The sequence below is a fragment of the Galleria mellonella genome, unplaced genomic scaffold (genome assembly GCF_026898425.1).
Source record: "Galleria mellonella isolate WM207_F2 unplaced genomic scaffold, CSIRO_AGI_GalMel_v1 utg44, whole genome shotgun sequence".
In the NCBI taxonomy this organism is placed as follows: domain Eukaryota; kingdom Metazoa; phylum Arthropoda; class Insecta; order Lepidoptera; family Pyralidae; genus Galleria; species Galleria mellonella.
Window position 1 is genome coordinate 1399587 of NW_026442100.1, and position 19788 is coordinate 1419374.

The 19788-nt window shown below is 33.8% G+C and overlaps 1 protein-coding gene across 5 annotated transcripts in view; it reads left to right on the forward strand.

The window, feature by feature from the left end:
* Nucleotides 1-19788, forward strand: part of LOC113518776 (peripheral plasma membrane protein CASK) — a 294948-nt gene that overhangs the window by 49518 nt on the left and 225642 nt on the right. Inside the window, exons 1-2 of one of the 5 annotated variants that reach the window (XM_052898543.1) lie at nucleotides 5336-5455; nucleotides 15487-16115. The exons of 3 other annotated variants lie outside the window; for them this stretch is intronic. In XM_052898543.1, coding sequence (XP_052754503.1) covers nucleotides 15855-16115 — 261 coding nt within the window. In that variant the 5' untranslated portion in view covers nucleotides 5336-5455; nucleotides 15487-15854. Of the gene's footprint in view, nucleotides 1-5335; nucleotides 5456-15468; nucleotides 16116-19788 lie in introns of those variants that run through there. One more of the 5 variants, XM_052898544.1, reaches the window with a different exon arrangement.

The window sequence follows — 19788 nt, forward strand, 5'->3', positions numbered from 1 at the left end:
TTATTCTTTTTTTTTTTTTTTCGCAATATAAATGTAAATATGTAAACTCAGGCTGTGGAATGAGCTCCCTGCCGAGGTTTTCCCTAAAGTCTACAATATGGGGTTCTTCTAAAAGGACATATTAAGGTTTCTTCATGGTCGGCAACGCACACGGGACACCTCTGATGTTGCAGGCATCCATAAAGGCTACAGTGACCGTTTATCATCAGACGGGTCATTTGCCACCTTTGTGGTATAAAAAAATCTATAAAAATATATATCTTGTTTTCGAATAATGGAAAATTTTCACTAATAATATAGTAAATATAAGTAAATATACCACATAACGTTATAGTTAATAGTAAGATTTTAGTTTCTAATAATAGAAATGTAATGAAAATAAAATGAAAACTCTTTACCCTCCGAAGAATAATACACTTACATAATAAACGCTAAAGAGCTAAAGAATGCTAAAGAGGCAAAAATGAGCGGCAATTGAATTAAGGAATAAAGGTCTCTACGAATCGTGATTTATCTGTGAATGTTACTCCTCAGTTGGTTTTATTAAAAAAAAAAAAGAATTGTCAAAATCGGTCCAGAATCTGTGAAGCAATAGCGTAATAAGATACGAAAAAAGAAACAGTCGATAACAGCCACCGTACAATGAAATATTTTGATTAATATAATTGTAACATTCTTCCTTTTTTTTCAATTATTTTCAGCAGTTTCTTTTAAACACTTTACCATTAATTACATTTTTTATTCCCCAATCTTTTTCCCCATTCTTGAACCTTATACATTTTTCATTGGAAACCATGAATTCTTAACGCAATTGCGTCTTGAAAGGTTGTTGTTTTAATAAGCCAGCTATGCCACTTTATAATTTGTCCATATTTTATCTAAATTGCACTTGTGGATCTTTTAATCTCTACTGAAACCACACTTTCACTACATTCTCATATAAACTTTCATCCAACAGAGCACACAAGTGTAGTTATTTTTACGAGGTAACTTCGAGTTGTGTGTGCCATGGTTGTTTTGTTACTAATTCATACGTATTTTTAATTGTCCTGATGTTTAATTGGGATATAGATGTTTGTCATTTTGCTTTATGACGTGACATGGTACGCCGAGAATTTATACCAATTGTATCAAATTTCTTCACAAATGAAGTTCTCAACTCGGTTGTATTTTTTATATTACTTATCTCATAACTCTGCCTGTTATAAACCGTTTGGAAAGATTATTTTTTCATCTAAAAGGATTTACTTAAAGATTGGTCTCATTGAATTTTTATCAAAATGGGTATGGCAGTTTAATTTTTTAAATCAAAATAACTGGTTTTGCCACACAATTAAAGTCAGTTTTTTATAGAACACTAGCTTATTCATTCTTTGTTTAGTTTCGTCTCTATTTATTATGGATTGTTTTATTATTCATAATAGTTAATATCTCGTTTCAGAATACGGCTGTCAATATCAACTATAATACTTTTCTTTTTTTAAAGTAAAATTCTAGAAACAATGCATGCTTATATGAGACGAGATATGGATTTGGATGCAACAAGAAATGCTTGTAAATTATTTCTCGCTTATAAAATATGTAAAGACTTGATGCTTAGTTTCTTCTGCCTATCGCTGAAAGGATTTGACTTCCATATAGTTATAAATAAACTTACAAGTACATGATTATTATTCAATTGCCTCTCATATGAAAATTTCGAGTCTATACTTGATAATCTGGTTTTTGTAAAGGTACTTTGACAGAGGGTCGAGAGCGATGACCGTTAATTTTTCAACGGAAATATGCCGGATTAAATACTGTAAGTGACCCAAATACAAACAATCAAAGCCAATTTTACTTGCAAGCAAACTATTCTATTGTTGCTGAGGTCAGCTTGCTTCGCTTCATGCCAAATAAATAAGCATAACATAGACACAACCCACCTCCAAAATTATTTATAAATGTTTTCACAGTTGTTTAAAAAAATACTCGTGTATGTCTAATAGTTAATTAGGAGATTTAATTTTTTTTTTTTTTTTTTTTTTTTTTTTTTTTTTTTTATACTACTTAGAATGGCAAACAATGACGGCCCACCTGATGGAAAGTAAACCGCCTATATAGACATGAGCAGTACCATGGACATAATAGAATACCCACATGAGGACTCAAAATTATTCCTCTGTCTAAATTCAGATGTTTTCAAACCGAAACACAGTTATGCAAACACAACTGCTTCACGGTTGAAACACGAATGGGACAGAGGTACCCAAGCAATCGACTTTTGTAAATTAATTAGTTAGTTAGTAAAGTTAATTGGTCTACAAATAGTAAATATAAACCAAGATAAAAAATAATATGATTTCCAATAGTCGCATTACTTATATCTTGTCAAATACACACTGTTTCCCATGACATCACCTAACTTTAATAATGCCAGAAACATCATCGAAAATACAGTAGCACACATTATCATGTATCGCTACGTCTATGGTGTAAGATGCTGCATATTGTTTACCTGCTACCACGCTAATATTATTAAATATTAATCAATTACAAAATTGCCTATTTTGAATGTTTTTCTCTTAAATCGGCACTGTCTTATGAGTGAGTGATGTAATAAGCAACATAGCTTTTATGTAAAGGCACGGCATCTTAATCGCAGATACGCAACAGCGAAACTAAAATCTTACGTGGATGTAAAGAAACTAATCCAATTTATGTTCAAACAGATTTATTTCAATCCTTGAAACTAAAACCTGAAACAGGTTTTTTATTAGCACTATCGTCTCGGGGGCCTTCTAAAATGCGAATTCTACGACACAAAAAAGAGGACCATTCAATATCCGCAATGTCTTACTCAAAACCCCTTCAGGGAACATTTTTATTCAAGACCCTGCAGTTATAGCCTGTTACGAGTGACCAAAATTTTGCCAATAAACCGCACCGACATAAAAATTTAAATGCGGTTGTGTACACGCATAATAAAAGGAGACACAGATGACAATTCACTTGAACATGATAAAATTAACAACGGCTGTGTAGATAAGTTAACGATATATCCCCTTTTTTAAATTGGTTACCGACTGATTTCATTGTAATTATTATTCTGTATAGAGAAAAAAATCACGCTGTAACACCAGAAAGAATAATATTACTCGAGTAAATAACTGATCAAAGGAAATGGAGATGCAATTTTCTGTTTACTTCTCTGCCTTGACAGCGTATGAGGGTTTGTGAGGTATTTGTTTTATTTATAAATATTGTTTGTAGTATTTATGTTTCAACTAGTTAAATATGCGTTGTTTTTCGATCGAAAAAACGAATCGAGCTCGAGCTATGTGTATATTACTGTTAAGTGTGAACTCATCAGATGCCACGGAAAATTCAATTCGGTGATTATACTCTATACACATATAATACTAGTTGTTTCTCTTGTTTCCATTGATTTTTTTTAAAACCCTTGCCTAAAAGTACTGTACTTATTTATAGATTAGAGCTCGTAACAGATTTGGTTATACGTTGGTAAAATACAAAAGACATATCTGAGAATTATTTTACATGACTTTGATGTTAAGGTGATTTTCAAATGCAGTCGTATTTTTCAAATTTGAGAGATTTGTGAAAAATAAGACAATAAAAGATTTATATATTTGTTGGTTAAACCAGAAATTCTAAAGATTCACAACTTCAATATTTCGACAGAATTCGAAGCTGCATTTCGTAGCTATCTGGGATTTATTCTGCAATGTAAAATCACAAGTAAAAAGTTTATAACACAGTACGGACGCTACATACATGATACGTCAAGCTGAAAAACCTTGAAACTTGAAAAAGTGATTGAATTTGCACCTAATAATATTCGATCCATTGTGCAACTGAGAAAGCACTCTGTTCAGACAGCTGAGAGATGTGGGTTTGAATTGTATTAGATTGAGCGGGAGGTAAAGATAAAGAATGAATGAATATGCTTGATTTGTATTATACAACATGTTAAATAAATAAACATAAACAGTAGATACAAGTACATTAAGTTTCTCAAATATAGATTTATGGATATTTTAAACTTTTTATAATGTTTGAAATGTCCACAATTTGATCTCTTATTTATGGTATTCCTAGCTGGATGTCATAAAAAAATATTTCCAATGTAAAGACTATACTTTGCAGTTTTATTATAGTATAAATAAATTAGGGTTGGTTAGAAAGAACCCGTCCGTATGATCGGCTCCAAAATTTAATTATTTCCAGTTCGCCTCGCTCCCTTTTCAGTGATCATCGTGCGGACGCAGAACGCTTACGAAGCATCCGCAATTTCCATAGTTGTTTCATGACAATACAATACCAATTTGATTTATTAAGCTACGGAACTCCCAAAGCGTCGCTGTACTTTTTGTGCGCTATTATTTTTTTTCGCTTTCAGGAAATGGCGTGTACAGGCATTACGTCATTTTTCATGTTGGTTTGCAAATGTTTAACAACTGTTTTCTTCTTGTTGGGTTGTTTGGCCGCGCAGTGGTTAATTCTTTGTTTGTGTTAGGGACGGTATAAAGAATTGTACATTTATTACAACCAAAAAAGGTAGACTTATGTATAAATGAATGATTATATATGTTTGTCAAACGCTAAACCATTTGAGATGTGTCTTCTAGATAGACATTCCAAGAAGAAAAGGCTAAATTAAAAAAATAAAAAATAAAATTGTATTTTAAACAAAAAAACAGAAACCGAAGGATGGTTTTAAATACTGCCATGAGATTGCAGTTTTCACTTTGTGTTTTGAATAAATATTGCATTTATTTCAAAAATAGATCCTGAAGAAAAGAAGTTGTAGTCAAGTTCTATTTCTTGTCATAGTTGCAAGTTCATGTTAATGTTAAGTTCGTGACTTTTTCATTGATGTACAAAGAGACTATCAAAAAGCAAGAAAATATAAGAGTTACGTTTTTTCTATTTGACTGCGAAATCATAAAAGTGAGTTTTAAAATACCTACATATTCAATTAACTGATACAAGGTAACTGTTAATTACCTAGTCTGTAGCCTGAGATGATTTACATATTTTTTTAAACATCTTTGTTTCTGTACTTGGAATTTTCTTTTTCCTATAAAATCCCTACTGTATCTCTTCAGAGACTCCATCTTTTAATTAAAGGCTATATATTACGGAATGTAAACACCATAAATCCCTTTTCAGCTGATCTTGGATCGCTAATGTTAATACTAGTCGGGTGAGACCATTTTGCGTGAAAAAAGCACATGCCGCATTATAAGTCCGGCTGTTTTGAGCTAGGCCCCGCCGGTGGTGTGTGAGTGAATGAAGGCGGGGGCGTTTGGTCCGCGCAGCCTCCGACGCGCCCGATCACCCGCCAGTCGACGCCGCGCCGAGCGTGTAACCCCACGTAGTCGCTCCAATTACGATCAAAAACTAATCAAATAGTGGAAAATCAAACGTGTGCAAAAACTTCTTTGTTATAGTAAGTAACGAAGTAACTAAGTTGCCGACTACTGGCCCACATATGGGGATCTTAAGCTTATACATGCCTTTTTGAAAACAACAATTAGTCGAACGTTAACGCTATCAGCGACTGTTCGTAGTAGCGTTTTTGCGTTGTTAGACGGCAATTACTGCCTTCGGTACAGTTAGCTGAGAGATTCGATGTTGAACGGTTTATCTCGATTCACCTGAGCTGTCTGGAGGTCGTCTAACAAATTGTGTCCCTCTTTCACCTTTGATTGTACTAGTCACGTGTCACAGAATATCGGACTCGTTTTTATTATCTTATTTTGCCTATTAGAATAGAATAATCCACATTATTATTTTAAAGGAATGTATGCAATGGTTGTTGTTAGGGTTAGTTTATATATTTCTCGAAATTGTTAAGAATATACTATATATATTATTGTATAATTATTTTGTTAATTTTTTTTATATGTTCCATTTTCATTGAAAAGCAAACAAACATGCTTAAATCTAAAACTAGTAAAGTATTTCGATTTATATAAAAATTATCTGCATATATGTTTTTATATAAATTTATAAGTCCGATTTGCTTTATTCTACTTTTGAAAATAACATTTGTGTAGTAAAACATTGTTTCTATTCATGAAAATTAACTCCAAAAATATGTTGTCAAATGGATTTTTCCAATTTGATTTCTCGATAAAAGCGAAGCATTAATCACAGTTGCAGATAATTACGTTGGAATCAATTTAACGTTGATTCACTGTTCAGGGCGGAATTTATTTGCGTCTCTTTGATAATTCTGCTATTGGGAGATACGTGCCGTTTAGAATTCTCTTTGTGAAAATGTACTGCATACATCGAGAAGATGGCTTCTGTATCCGTGTTAACTATGGTAATCCCTTGTGTAAGTCCCGAAGTTAGATCTAGTTCGGAGAAAGCTAGGCGCTACCGACTACACATCTACTTGACTATATTTTACTATATTTACCTCGAATTGATTTTAAAAATGTTTATGACAAAGTAAATAAGTATATCATTATATATTATGTACTACTTTTGCAATAGATATTGCAAATTTTTGATGTAAATTATTTTTATACATTTTGCTTTGTACATTTTGCAAGTATGAAATAGAATACATAGGAAATATCCAAATCCAATACAAACGAAATTCTAACTAGCAACCATGAATAATTGTGCAATGTTTTGCATTTAATCAATTTTAATTCCTGAATTGTTTTACTTTTTCTCTATACATTATAATAACAAATCTTAGAAATGAAGAAAGAATTTTTCTATAACGTATCCTTTTTAGAAATTCCCAATATTCATGAACAGTATTGGACGGCTAAATTCTTTGTCATGTTAACCTTCATGCGTCCCTTAAAGCGAGTCTGTTATATAGAAAAAAAAAAAGAATTCTCAATGGATGTCAACCGTGTAGAATATTTGGGTGAAAATTTTAAATCTCCGTCGTGCGCTGTTGTAGCTCCGGCTCACTGCAGCTGCCGAGTGCTACGCCGCGCGCCGTAGCGATAAGCGTTCGAGAAATTGAAAAGGATTTAGTTTGCACGAGTGAGCCCGTTTGTCGGATTAAATTGGCTTAGTTTGCAATCTAAGGATTCCACTTAGGCGGTATATATCTTATATCAAAAATTTGTTATACATCTTGTGACGCATACGGTGTAAACATTACTCTGAAGACCCCGGTCGTGTAATGATATACTCCAACGAGGGGATTTTATAGCTCCATTGCTAGCAATACACCCTATCAGGTCGACTTCCACGTGGTTTTCCCTAGAAACTATCGTGATTAATCATCAAATTTGTTTTAATGGACCAACTAATCTGTTTTTATTCTTATCTATCAGTTCTCAGTAATGCTTTGCCAGCATATAGCGCAGGCGAAGATACCATTCCATTTTCATTAATTAAAAAAAATTACTACTGAAGGTTCCTTTTTTAATGAATTAATAAAAATTGAATAGCACTCTCGCACTGCGCTATCTATATAAACAGCTGGGGCACCAGTGAGGGATGACAGATGACGATGAAATCAAATTAGTCGATCAACTAAACCGAATTAACCACGATGGTGTCATGGGGGACAGCATGGAGATGATCCAACAGGGTTATATGAATAGCTATAAATTCTAATTACTAATAATACCCCTGACGACTGCGGGTTCGATCCCTGGGCAATACCAACATTTCTATTCATGAGTAGGTGTGTCTATTTGTATTGGGTCTGGGAGTTTTCTGATCTTTAGAACTACAATGCACCGTTCATTTATCTTTAAATAGGTAGTAGAAATTAAACTTGTCAAGATTTTGTATGTGAATTTTAGCGTCCTTGATGACACTTAATCAATACTATGGAGCTAAGAACTTTTCAGTTTAAAAATACAATAAACATAATGTTTAAACTCTTTTTCAAAATAATATAAAAATACGTTTAAAAACTTAAGCCTCGGTATCGGAAACTCGGACCGCAACCACAAAGAACCTATTTATTCTCTGTGCCAAAGCCAAGCTTTCTATCGACTGAGCTGTCACCGCTCAATATTCTTGTTACTAAACGGTCGCCTTGGAGAACTTCATATGTACGTAATGTCTACAAACCGTAATGAGCTTACGAAAAATAGTAGTCGTCAGATGCATTAATACTATGCTTTGTTTAAAGACTAAAATTGACTTTACGTATCGTATTTAATCTTTAGATTCTGTAATATCAAGTGTTTGTAATGAAATAATATCTAAGCTTACTGACAACGTTGAATACAGATAAATTTTGTGAAATTTGCAATTTTTTGTTCTTTTTTTAATTCCTATTCTTTCTAACAGTATAAATGTGAAAGCAAATTTGTCACCATATAGTGTCTTTACGACTTAACTAATCTCTATGAAATTTGGTATATCCATATTATATGGGATGGAGAAGGATATAGGCTATTTTTTATCCCAGTCAGTAAATATATCTCGGTCAGGCAGTCGATGCCGCGGGTAGAAACTAGTAGACTATGATCATTTTATATACTTGAATAAATAGACAAACAAACAAAGAAATTATAAGGGTATTGACCGAAATCATATTATGTAAACTATATATTAGAGATTATTAAAGACAAATTCATTTCAATGTCTTTTTATATCTTGGACGATTTGCATCATAGTTGTTTACCACTAAAATCATAAATTACCACCAATCCATAAATAATTACAAAATCAATTTTTCTTGCAAAAGGTTTCAAAATGTATTTTTTTCAATATACTTCGAATAGGAGGTTTTCAATTCGGTTATATTTTATTATGTTTGTTACCTCATAATTCGGTCAATTAAAAATCGACTTGAAAAATTATTTTCGTATTTGAAAGGACATATAGATTGGTACCATAAGAAATTATTAAAATTGATTTAGTAATACAGTTTTTAAATCAGAATGGTTTTCAGGTTCAGAATGGAAAAGGTTATACCATAATTGAAGTAATTTTTTTTTTATTGTTGAACATAATTTTAAATTATTTAAGTTGAAATATTACAATTTCGTTAATCGTTTCCAAGTGTGTTACAAAGCTAAATAATAATACGAATTGTCCCAATATATCTAAACGTCTTTGATATGTACATATAAACTTATAAATAAGGAATGATTTTATAATATTCTTTTTGTATTTTATACATTTACCAGTCTGGATGCGGGCAAATTATTTAAATTACCAATGTATATATTTTACTTTTATTGTGTAATAAATGTGCACAGCCAGAGTTATTTATTTTAATTCCCATTAGCTATGCAGCAATTAATCTAGCGGCAGAATAAAAATCTAAAGTAAATGCAAATTCGGATAAATCGTTTACATTTACTGTGGAATATGAGGCAGAATTTGTGGCACAGGAAGAGAACCCCGGACGTTTACCTAATGCGACCCTGACCTATATTATTGCTACATCGCCCAAGGTGACATCCCGTTTCAATACACGCTTGGGATAAACTTACTTTTATGCATAGGCAGTAAAAATAAAAGTTTTACCGTGCGTTCTAGCAGTAAAGCCTTTTATGATTCTTTAGCCTCAAATGGTAACGTTGTATTCGAATTACGTATCAATAAAAGTTGACCGTCAGTAATCATTAGTGTTTTTATTGTACGACAAAACGGCTAAATTTAATAAAATACAAGTATGTAATATGTATAATAGGATAGACAAGGTACAAATACCATCGTATTGGATAGACTTTGTGAAACCAAAGTCTCTTCCAAATGGATGCCTAAATATGTAGAGAATCTATAAGTAAAATTTCAAGCAATGTTTACTATTGGATTTCGGCATCATTCATCTTTTGTAACATAGGTTTTTATCTTGGTTTAATTAATTATTATAGGAATCCTATTTCTACGGGTGTAGTAATTTTGGTAGATGCTAATATATTACCATTTTAATTATGATAAATTATTTACAGTAAACTAATATATATATATATATGTAAACTAATTCACTTTTTTCCTAATCCGTCGGTAATATTTCAAATTTATAAATTGACGTTGGGTTTGGTAACACGTCATATGGAATGTTGAACGAATTTCAAAACATAAGTCAAATAAAGGATATCTACACAAAAACCCTCCCGCATTGTTTTCTGTTTTGTAACCCAGAAATAGAGGTTTCCCTCATCCTCGATGTTGTATTATATTTCCATTAAAGCTTGTTGACTTAACCCTTGAAAAGAGACACTGACTGTGGTTTTGTGCGTCTCTAAAAGCGGTCGAAGCACGTATCAAGCTTTCACGATGCACGGGCACGCGGAGTTTCGTTGATTTATTTTCATTATCGTGTTCAGCTATGCCGCTGGCGATATTTTTCACCGACCCAGATTGAACGGGGGCCGTGCCTAAAATTAATAAAGTGATGTTGAATAGCCGGTTGAAAACATTGCGGCAAGAAAATTCCGTCGTCATATTTATGGTTACCGAATCTGTCCCAACTTTTTGTCGAAAGCGCCGTACTAGGATTCGGTATCGAGTAGATGCAATATCTACTTGGTTCTGCAACGATATGTCATTGTATGACAGTGACTGCGAACTGACGACCCACTGACCTAAATTTGGACTGCAGTCAGCGGTTTTCCTTGTTTCATTTTCTGGCACCGACTCCTCGGTCAGCTTATCCATATGCATCGTTGTTCGAATGTAACTGTCAATATATTTCGTTTTATTTATTTAAGGACAAAGTACGTAGTATTGATCAATGGAAACACATGTTGTGGTTCTATTTGATGCCTGAATTATATATTGTCACCAATATTTTTCTTTTCAGTTATAAAATTAATTACTTCAAAATTATTATACTAGAGGCGGTAATTAGTATATATTTGATTTACTCGTGTTGTACTGAGTGTATGAAATCTTTGCAAAGTTGACTTTACGAGTCAGATTCAGCAGGTCTCGTTATGAAGATTAAATTATTCTATAATGAATAGCAAACAACAAGATACGTGTTTTAAATTTGCCTAGAATCGAATTTACGATCTAAATTTTGCAAGCGACAGTCAAAATCCAGTCTCAGCGGTTACAATTAATTTACATATAATTAAAATAATATTTTAGTTAATAAACCCTCCCTTCCGGTGTTGTGATAATATCTCTTGTTACATCATTAGAATGTAAAAAACGGCTTGGCCACATTTTCTTAAGTATCAATTTCGGCATGACGAAGGTCGCGAAGCTAAGGGCAAAGTAAGGGCTTTTTTCTTATGCGTAATTTTCTTCAGTCTTAAATTTGCTTTAACATGTACTTATATGTATTCGTTACATTTACTTTCGTAAATAAAATACATACATACTTTTTTTACACATTTGCAAGCTTTATACTTTCATTTATGGTGCTATGTGATGCAATAACATATTTATAGCTTTCTAAGTATTTCTGAATAAGTAATAACTCGTTGTATATTATATTTTTTCCACTCAGTAAGCGCTCTATTGGGAAATCAATATATAGAAGAAGTTCGGTTTTGGGTTTTCATTTGCCACAGATATACTACATAAATATACAGACATGGTACAGGTTATAAAAGCATGACAACACATTAGGGGTCTCACGGACGTCACAGTGTATTCAGTAGTGTTATGTATGTATAATAAAATTCAAAAATTATTAAAAAGCTACTGATTTGCCTTTGTGTTTCCTTTGTATCGATCAGATTGCGTATCGATTCAACTGATCGTCAAACGTCTTCTCCCTAATATTGTACGGTTTTCGCCTGAAACATAAATTGTCTATTTAAAAATAATATTAAATACTCACAGGATACTTTTGATTACGATAGGATTGTTGAATTCTATCTAGGCTTTTAAATTTTATACAAATCTTAGAATATATTGCGAGAATAATTATTTTTCAAAATAAAAAAATCAAGCGAATCAAGCAAAACTTTGGCACATAATGTTAATAGATATCATTCATCCTTACCTTATCAAAACTTTTTGTGAGGAAATGATGAAATGAAACATTATTGAAGATATATAAAATTTATATAATCAAAGATTGAGTCACACAAAAAAACTGACTTCTGACAAAACCTGTTATTTTGATAAAATTTCTGTGGGACCAAACTGTAAGTATTTTAAAAAAACCGTATCGAGAATATTTTTCTTTTTGAAGGCGGCGAAAAAAAAACCTTTAACATCTATTTTCATTACAGAACAATCGGGATTTGTGTTCTTCTCCCTTTAATTGACTTCCAACAATCGGCATAAGGGCGTAGTCAAATTTAATGAGGCACATTTAGGTCAAGGTTTATTGACTCCTGCTGTGACAACGATGGCACTTTGTTGGAGTGTTGTTTTGTATATTACCACTTTCTTTATTATACTTTTCAAGAGTGTTCGGTTAATGTTCGTCATTAATTAGAAGGTTTCTTGGCAAAATATAATTTATCATGTCCTATATAACACTTAAAAATTATATGAGTAGATTATTATGTCATTGGTCTCAAATATATATTGAATTGTAATTTGTATTATTATTAATAATATTTATTTTTATTTGTAATATTTATTCAGATTTGTTTGAACTTAATGTATTTATTTAAAATGACAATAATCCGCGAAGGTCTAAATAAATTATTTATGCATATGATGCATATACAAATAGTAATGAAATAAGAGTACAATGTGTCTACTTTGTTATTCATCTCCAGGATGTCGTAAAGTTGGTATAGAGGAACACTGCACATTACCATGATAATAATAGTTACTGTGTAAACAATACATCATTGCAAGATAAGGAAAGCTTAGTAATAAAACTGTATACGAGGTTTGTCCGGAAAGTACGTATAAAAGTTTTTTAAAAATTTTATTTTACAATTATTCAGGTAAATCAATTTTATCCCCTTCAAAGTACTCCCCCTGTGACATAATGCACTTGTGCCAACGCCGTTTCCACTGTGAGAAGGCTCCTTGAAAGTCCTCTGGTTGTAGGTTTCTCAGCTGCCCCGTCGTAGCTTTTTTTATCTCATTTATGTCCCCCAAATGCCGCCCCCGAAGTACCAATTTGGTTTTTGGGAACAAGAAGAAGTCACACGGGGCCAAATCCGGCGAATAGGGGGGTGTTCGGTCACCGTAATGGAATTTTTACTCAAAAACTCACGGAACGATCTTGGCGCAAATTTTTTTCATTTGAAGTTCGTTTCTTAGAATTTCGTGGACCACGGTTTTGCCCAAATTAAGCTCTTCAGCCACCTGTCTGACCGTTAAACGACGGTCCCCATTAACACAAGTTCGAATTCTTTCCACGTTTTCGTCGGAATGTGAAGTGGAAGGACGTCCTGAACGTGGGTCATCTTGAACGCTTTCTCGGCCCTCTCTGAATCTTTTTAGCCACTTGTGGACGGTTGGTTCCTTCACAGCATCATCCCCATAAATGAGATCGGCAAAAATTTCAATTCTTGCCGAGTTTCGAGAGAAACTTGATTACGACGCGCTGCTCTTCAACGGAAGCGGGCTCCATGCCGACGGGGTTTCGTTAAGAGGTAACTTCACAGATGGCGTGACAAGCCAGTTCGCACCGCACGGCGGTCAGACCAGAACTGAAGCATTGTTAGGGACATAAGGAAGGGGTCCTGCGCTTACCTGGCCTCCCCACTCCTCTTTCTCGCATTCCAGAACACTTTTATACGAACTTTCCGGACAGACCTCGTACCTACCAAGGTGCCTGGTCATCGTGGTAATAATAAAATAATTTCCTCGTTTTATGGGGATAGACCCCTGTCCAGTGATGGAAAGTTAATGTGTCATTATAATATTTTATAATTATGTGAATAACGTAAGAACTCATGCTCTAATTTACTGGATCAATATGGTCGGTGTTTCTCATAATTTAGATTTCTCGCCAATTAAAATGTGCGGCGCTAGAAAATTCTTTCGTTGGTGCATGACTTGAATATTTTACTACTGCAGTCTACCGGGAAATCAATGCCATGCATTTACTAATGTAGGCATAGGATATTTCCTTACATATACAACTTGTGTATCTACTCATTTAGGTACTTATTTATTACAATAATTCATTACAAATTCTGTTTAATGAGACATTTAACATAGTATATTTATGAATGTAAAGACATATTTCACTAGCGACCTACCCCGCCTTTGCACTGGTAGATAGGTACAAGATCTCTAGTTTTTTTGAAAACAAAATATAGCCCATGTAGTAGACTGATGTAGTTTTTTATAGGTGAAAGACTTTTTAAAATCAATTAAGTATTTTTGAGTTTATTCATTTAAAACAAATAGTCATACTTCTTTCTTTATTTATTAGTCTTTATAATATTAGTTTACATAAAAAAGAAGATAATGATTCTTTAAAGTGAATATGACTTTATTCAATGTTAGTTTGAATAAATAAATACTTCTACTGAAAATCATATAGTAGGTAATTGCATTTCATATGATATTCCGTCTCTGTCGAGTGATATATAGAATTGAATACGTCAACTGTGTCTCCACCGCTAAGATCCAACTAAACTGTGGCTCACCGCAAGCTAGGCGAGTACCAATTTGACTCCCCTGACTCCGTGCTCTATTATTCCACTATTTCGCCTCCCGGCAACGTGAAAGCCTTATTTATTGGGCAAGCCTGATGTAGTAACAGTTTTTGTGCGTGATCTACGTGCTCCGCAATCTCACTTACATTTTTTATGACATATGCATATTTAGACTTCCCTAGTTCATTCGAGACTTACTACTTTATATGATTCCAAAACCTAGAACATATTCTGGAATACATATAGAGGTTGGAAAGTTTACAAATAGTAATAGCAAATCTGAAAAAATATTGTTAACTATCAGTTGTACTGTATTTTTGGTGTGATATCTGATAACAAAAAATTAAGTTAAAATTATATCGACAGTCATAAATAATAAAGGTTGGCTGGTTAAAAAATGCCATTAGCATTTATCTCGCCTTTATTGGTCAATAAAGTTTAAACAAGAATAATTTGTTGAAATACCGAATGCTTTTTAATGATTTTATTTTTCGAACTTGATAATTGTATACATACAACGCCATATGGTGATAATGTTGTCGTACCTCAGTAATATGAAAATGCATAAAAAATGTTACAAACAAAAAATTCAGTTGTTATTAAATGAAAATTCCGAATCCTAAATTAGATTATTTCCATTTACCTTAAGTTATATTTATCTACTATTAATCTCGTGGAAACATAATTCCAATATAAAGTTCAAATAATGCTTGATATGCATTCTCGTTGAGAGGAACTTAGGAACACACTGAGTAGTGTTTGCATCTAAATTGGAGCGCTTCGCTGTGGTTACTTCGACTACTGAAAAGACAAACTTAAACCATTGAGAACATTATATAGAATGCCGTTTATTACCTTCGCTGCAACTTGCAACTTCCTGAACAATAGTAGCTTTTGTTATAGATACGGTGCTATTGAACATTCAAGCTATCGTCTACTCGCAAATAAAATGCCTACCATAATTGTTGTTTTCGAAAAGGTCGGTTACGATGTACAGGTTAAGTGATGGAGTCTTATGAACCTTTTTATATTTATTATGAATCATTAAAATTTGAAGCGAGCTATAGGACTAATCGTCTTCATTAACGCAAGTATCGGACTGTGTAGTGTTTTAAAGAAAGTGTTGAACTGTCGAGTCTATGAATAAAACAGCGAGGAGTGTAGTCTCGTGATCGTTCGGATGAGAGGATGCGGTTGCGATTATCCGCTCGGCGGAGACGCTAGCGGGAGAGGCAGTGGGCAGCGGAAAGGGTGTCGGGCCGCGAGCGCGACGATTGGTGCCCGCACGAGGCGCGGCGACATGCGTTGACGTGCGCACGGCGCTGCGCGTGCTGTGGCGCGGCGCGATGCCCCCCTGGGCCTGACATGGAGGAGGGCGGCTACTGGCGGCCATCTTGCTCGACGCTGTCACTCGCGGAGCACCATGGCAGCACGACCCACTTGTGCGCGCGCCATGCGCCGCAGCCCGCGCGACTCCCGCACCGTCACCCGCCCCACGCTCATCATTCGCACGCGCATCAGCACGCGCACGCCCACCATCTCCAACATGCGCAGCATTCTTCCTCGTGCCCAGTGCACAGCCCTTTTAGACAACCCACACCCGAGTATTGCGCGGCGCATTCACAGGTTTGTTTCATACTTTTTAATAGTTTATAAGAGCATTATTTAAAGTCAAGAACATAAATTCACAAAACTATTTTATATTTATTAGCATCCATATAATAAGTAAGGACATAAGAAACGACACCTCTTAGGGGAACCTCAATTTACAAAGAGAAAGAATCACTTTTATAACAGTTGAAACTATATATTGTATCATGCTTTGTGACTCTTTCGTGTCAAATATGATGCTGACTGTCTTATTTATTTCTATTCCTTTACAAATTTTAGCAATTAAATTCTATTTCCAGTGGGAGTAGTAACAAGAGTATAAATTTATGTAATCCGAATCAATTTTACATTAAGCTTTGATCCCATTAAGTATTACGTGTAAGTACTGAGGTATAAGGCGGTTTCTTCATTCGATTATTGAAAAAGTATATAATGTTGTATATTCGTATTACAGTAATTGATTTTCTGTGAGGGATCGGAGCTTTTAGACAAAGTAATATTCTATTAGCGAAGTTGTTAATAGAGAAGTACTAACGTATTGGATTGACATAAAGCTTACACTCCTAGACTATCTGACTATTAGAAAACAATGTCAATACATTCACTGTCAATCCGGGTCCAATTTACCACTTTTTCATTAACGATATCGTTAATGGAAGGATACTTTGTTTAGAGGCCCTAATATGAAGATCCCTTTTTAATAAGTATGAAAGATTATAAGGACGCTCTGAATGAAAATCACCATAGGGAGACTTTGTACAAAATTTGTTTGCTTGGGCACCTCTGTCCCATTAGTGTTTCTACCGTAAAGCAGTTATGTTTGCATGGCTGTGTTTCGGTTTGAAGGGTGGGATATGAGAATAAATTTACAGGGTACAGCGGAATAACAACTGAGTCTTCAGGAATGGTAACGCATGGGGGATATCAAGTGCGAAACAGTATACTCTGTTATGTTCATGGTACTGCTTATGTCTATAGGCGACGGTTATCACTTTGTGTCTGGTGGGCCATCAGCTTGTATGCCATTCTAAGTTGCTTTAAAAAAAGTATATAGATGAATTATATTTTAGAATAATATATACAATATTTTTTTATCTCATTTTATCATAAGTCACAGAATACAGTTAATAAATGTATTGATTTGAAGATTGTGAGCAGCAATGAAATTACTGAGTACTCAGTGAGTACGCAATCATAATAAGGAATAGCAGTGTGCACTCGTGCGTTTTTATTCATGAACAAAGAAGTGTCCATTACAGTGTATTCAGTGATGTCCGCGGTGCTATTTATATTTTTACTACCTTCTACCTGCGACTTTATCCGCTTGTCCTGGGTATGTTTACTAACTGTGGTAAAAAGTAGGCTATAACCGTTTCCATCCCATATAGTTTTTTTTATACAACTTAGAATGGCAAACAAGCTAACGGCCCACCTGATGGAAAGTGGTAACCGTCGCCTATAGATATGCGTGTGCACCAAATTTCATCGTGATTGTTTAAATATTACAGCGTTAGAAGGTAAGAAACAAATACTCCTTCATATTTGTAATATTAGTAAGGTTATAGCTTATGGTTACCATTTTCTATTAGCTTGTTTGCGATTTCAAATCGTCTACAGAAGTAACCTTCTTTAGTCTTAACGTAGAAAATAATACACGCCCATAACGTCGTGACATGCACATGTTGGCATTTCTGTAACCAAGTCACGGGGTGGTGGCATCTGCACCTAATTTATTACAAGTGCTTTCGACGAACTCGGCGAGCGCATTTTCAATGTAAGCGATTTGCATCGTCGGCGGTTGGCCTCAATACGTGTGTAGCAAAGTACGCACAAAAAATGAGTTGGCTTTTATGTGCCTTGTTGTATTTTACTAAAGTTGTCTAATCCTCTAACTTTTCATTCAGTTGGGCATTATGGTTAAATCAGAAAAATAAATTAGCATAGTGATATTTTTGTATTTTTAATATTAATAATAATGTACTCGTTTAAAAATTAAATGGTAAGTTTGTGTCATTTTAATAAGCGAAAATGATCCCCTGTAACCACAAATAGCTAATAACTAGCTTCTATTTTTTTAGAAAATAATTATTATATCTGTTAATGTGTGAAACATTTCTTTTGGATTTCCAAATGACACGCAATGGTTCTCGCGTTGCAGACGTTCATAGGCGTCCATTTGGCACTTGAATAATATAAAATGGCATGACTGTTCTATGTGGATTCCAAAAAAGTTTATGTGGATTTAAAATTTTGGCCTTTAAATTATGTTTGCTAACCATTTTCCACGCTGTATTTATGTGGAAAATTGTTGAAAAACATAATTTCTAATTTCTACAACAAGAAATATCTTAATCTGTTTTTTTTTTTTATATTACATAATTTGACTATTTTTAATGGTATTCAAAACATTGAGGCAAATATTTATAAAGGTTTAAAACAAAAATACACTCGGGTAAATCGCTCAAAACTTTTATTTTCTCGAAAACTTACTATTCCGGATTAGAAATTTTTAAATTTGATTTAAATATTAAATAAGCTACGAAAGTAGAAAATATGATAAAGCTTCAGGGCTATTTAAGATTATTTAAGATGACAGTATTACATTATCACGTTAATATGGCGGTACGACGCAGCATCTGTTTTTGATTGATGAACCCTCACTTCATATAATGTGGAGAGATTGATGAAAGATATGCTTGCATAAATATTTATAAACCTATAACAATAAGTTAATATAAGTAATTTTAGTGGATGTTTTTGGAAGAGAGCGAATGTCAAAATGGATGTTGTGTTTGATAAGAATGGGTAAAATTGAAATGAGCATATTGGAGATAGTTTGAAAGTAGCGCCAGTAATAGAGAAGTTGGGTGTAGTACGTAATCGTTTGTCTCGATATGGGCATATAAGGCAGAGATATAAAGTGAATAAACTAAGAATGTTACACTGTCATAACACTGGCAGATGGTACCACACGTCAGGCATGAAATCATCATCATCACCCATCTCTCAACCATTAAGTTTATTATTACATATATGGAATATAAAAAAATAAATGGGTAGATGCTCACCCTTAACCATAAAACATTGAGTATAAACAGTGTGTCGTTACGCCACAAAATCAATGAAAATTGATTAAGATCTTTATATAAAACTTATTATTTAAACTTATACTCTAGTAACTGCTCAATTATCTCTGGCTACTTCATCTGGGATTACTGCTCTGATTATTTTTTTTTTATTCTATTAAGTTCGCAACGAAGCGCTTAGCTGTCTTCTTTCAATATCCTAAAATATATGTTTGAGGAAGGTCGGTACAAAGTGATTTATTATTTTTATCCTCCATTCCATCTCCGCTACATCTCGATGTAAGTGAAAATTTAAACGTCATTATTGTAAAATACTAAATTAAATATTGATAAAAGCTTGTATGTGTCGTCCTAATATTTAAACCTTTGTTACATGTGAAGTGCAAATATAAGGTGAAGTTCAAAGGCGCTGTTTGAAATCAACGTGCAATATAAAATGGCAATATATCTTTCTAAAATAATCCGCCTTAACATTTCGATGAATTCCTCGAGTGTGTTTGACAATAGCAATCGTGGAGTTGAAATTGCTTCGAGGGGAATACTGAATGGCAGCACGCACGGTGTTCGTTACTACATATATTTCACATTCACACCCCGTAATA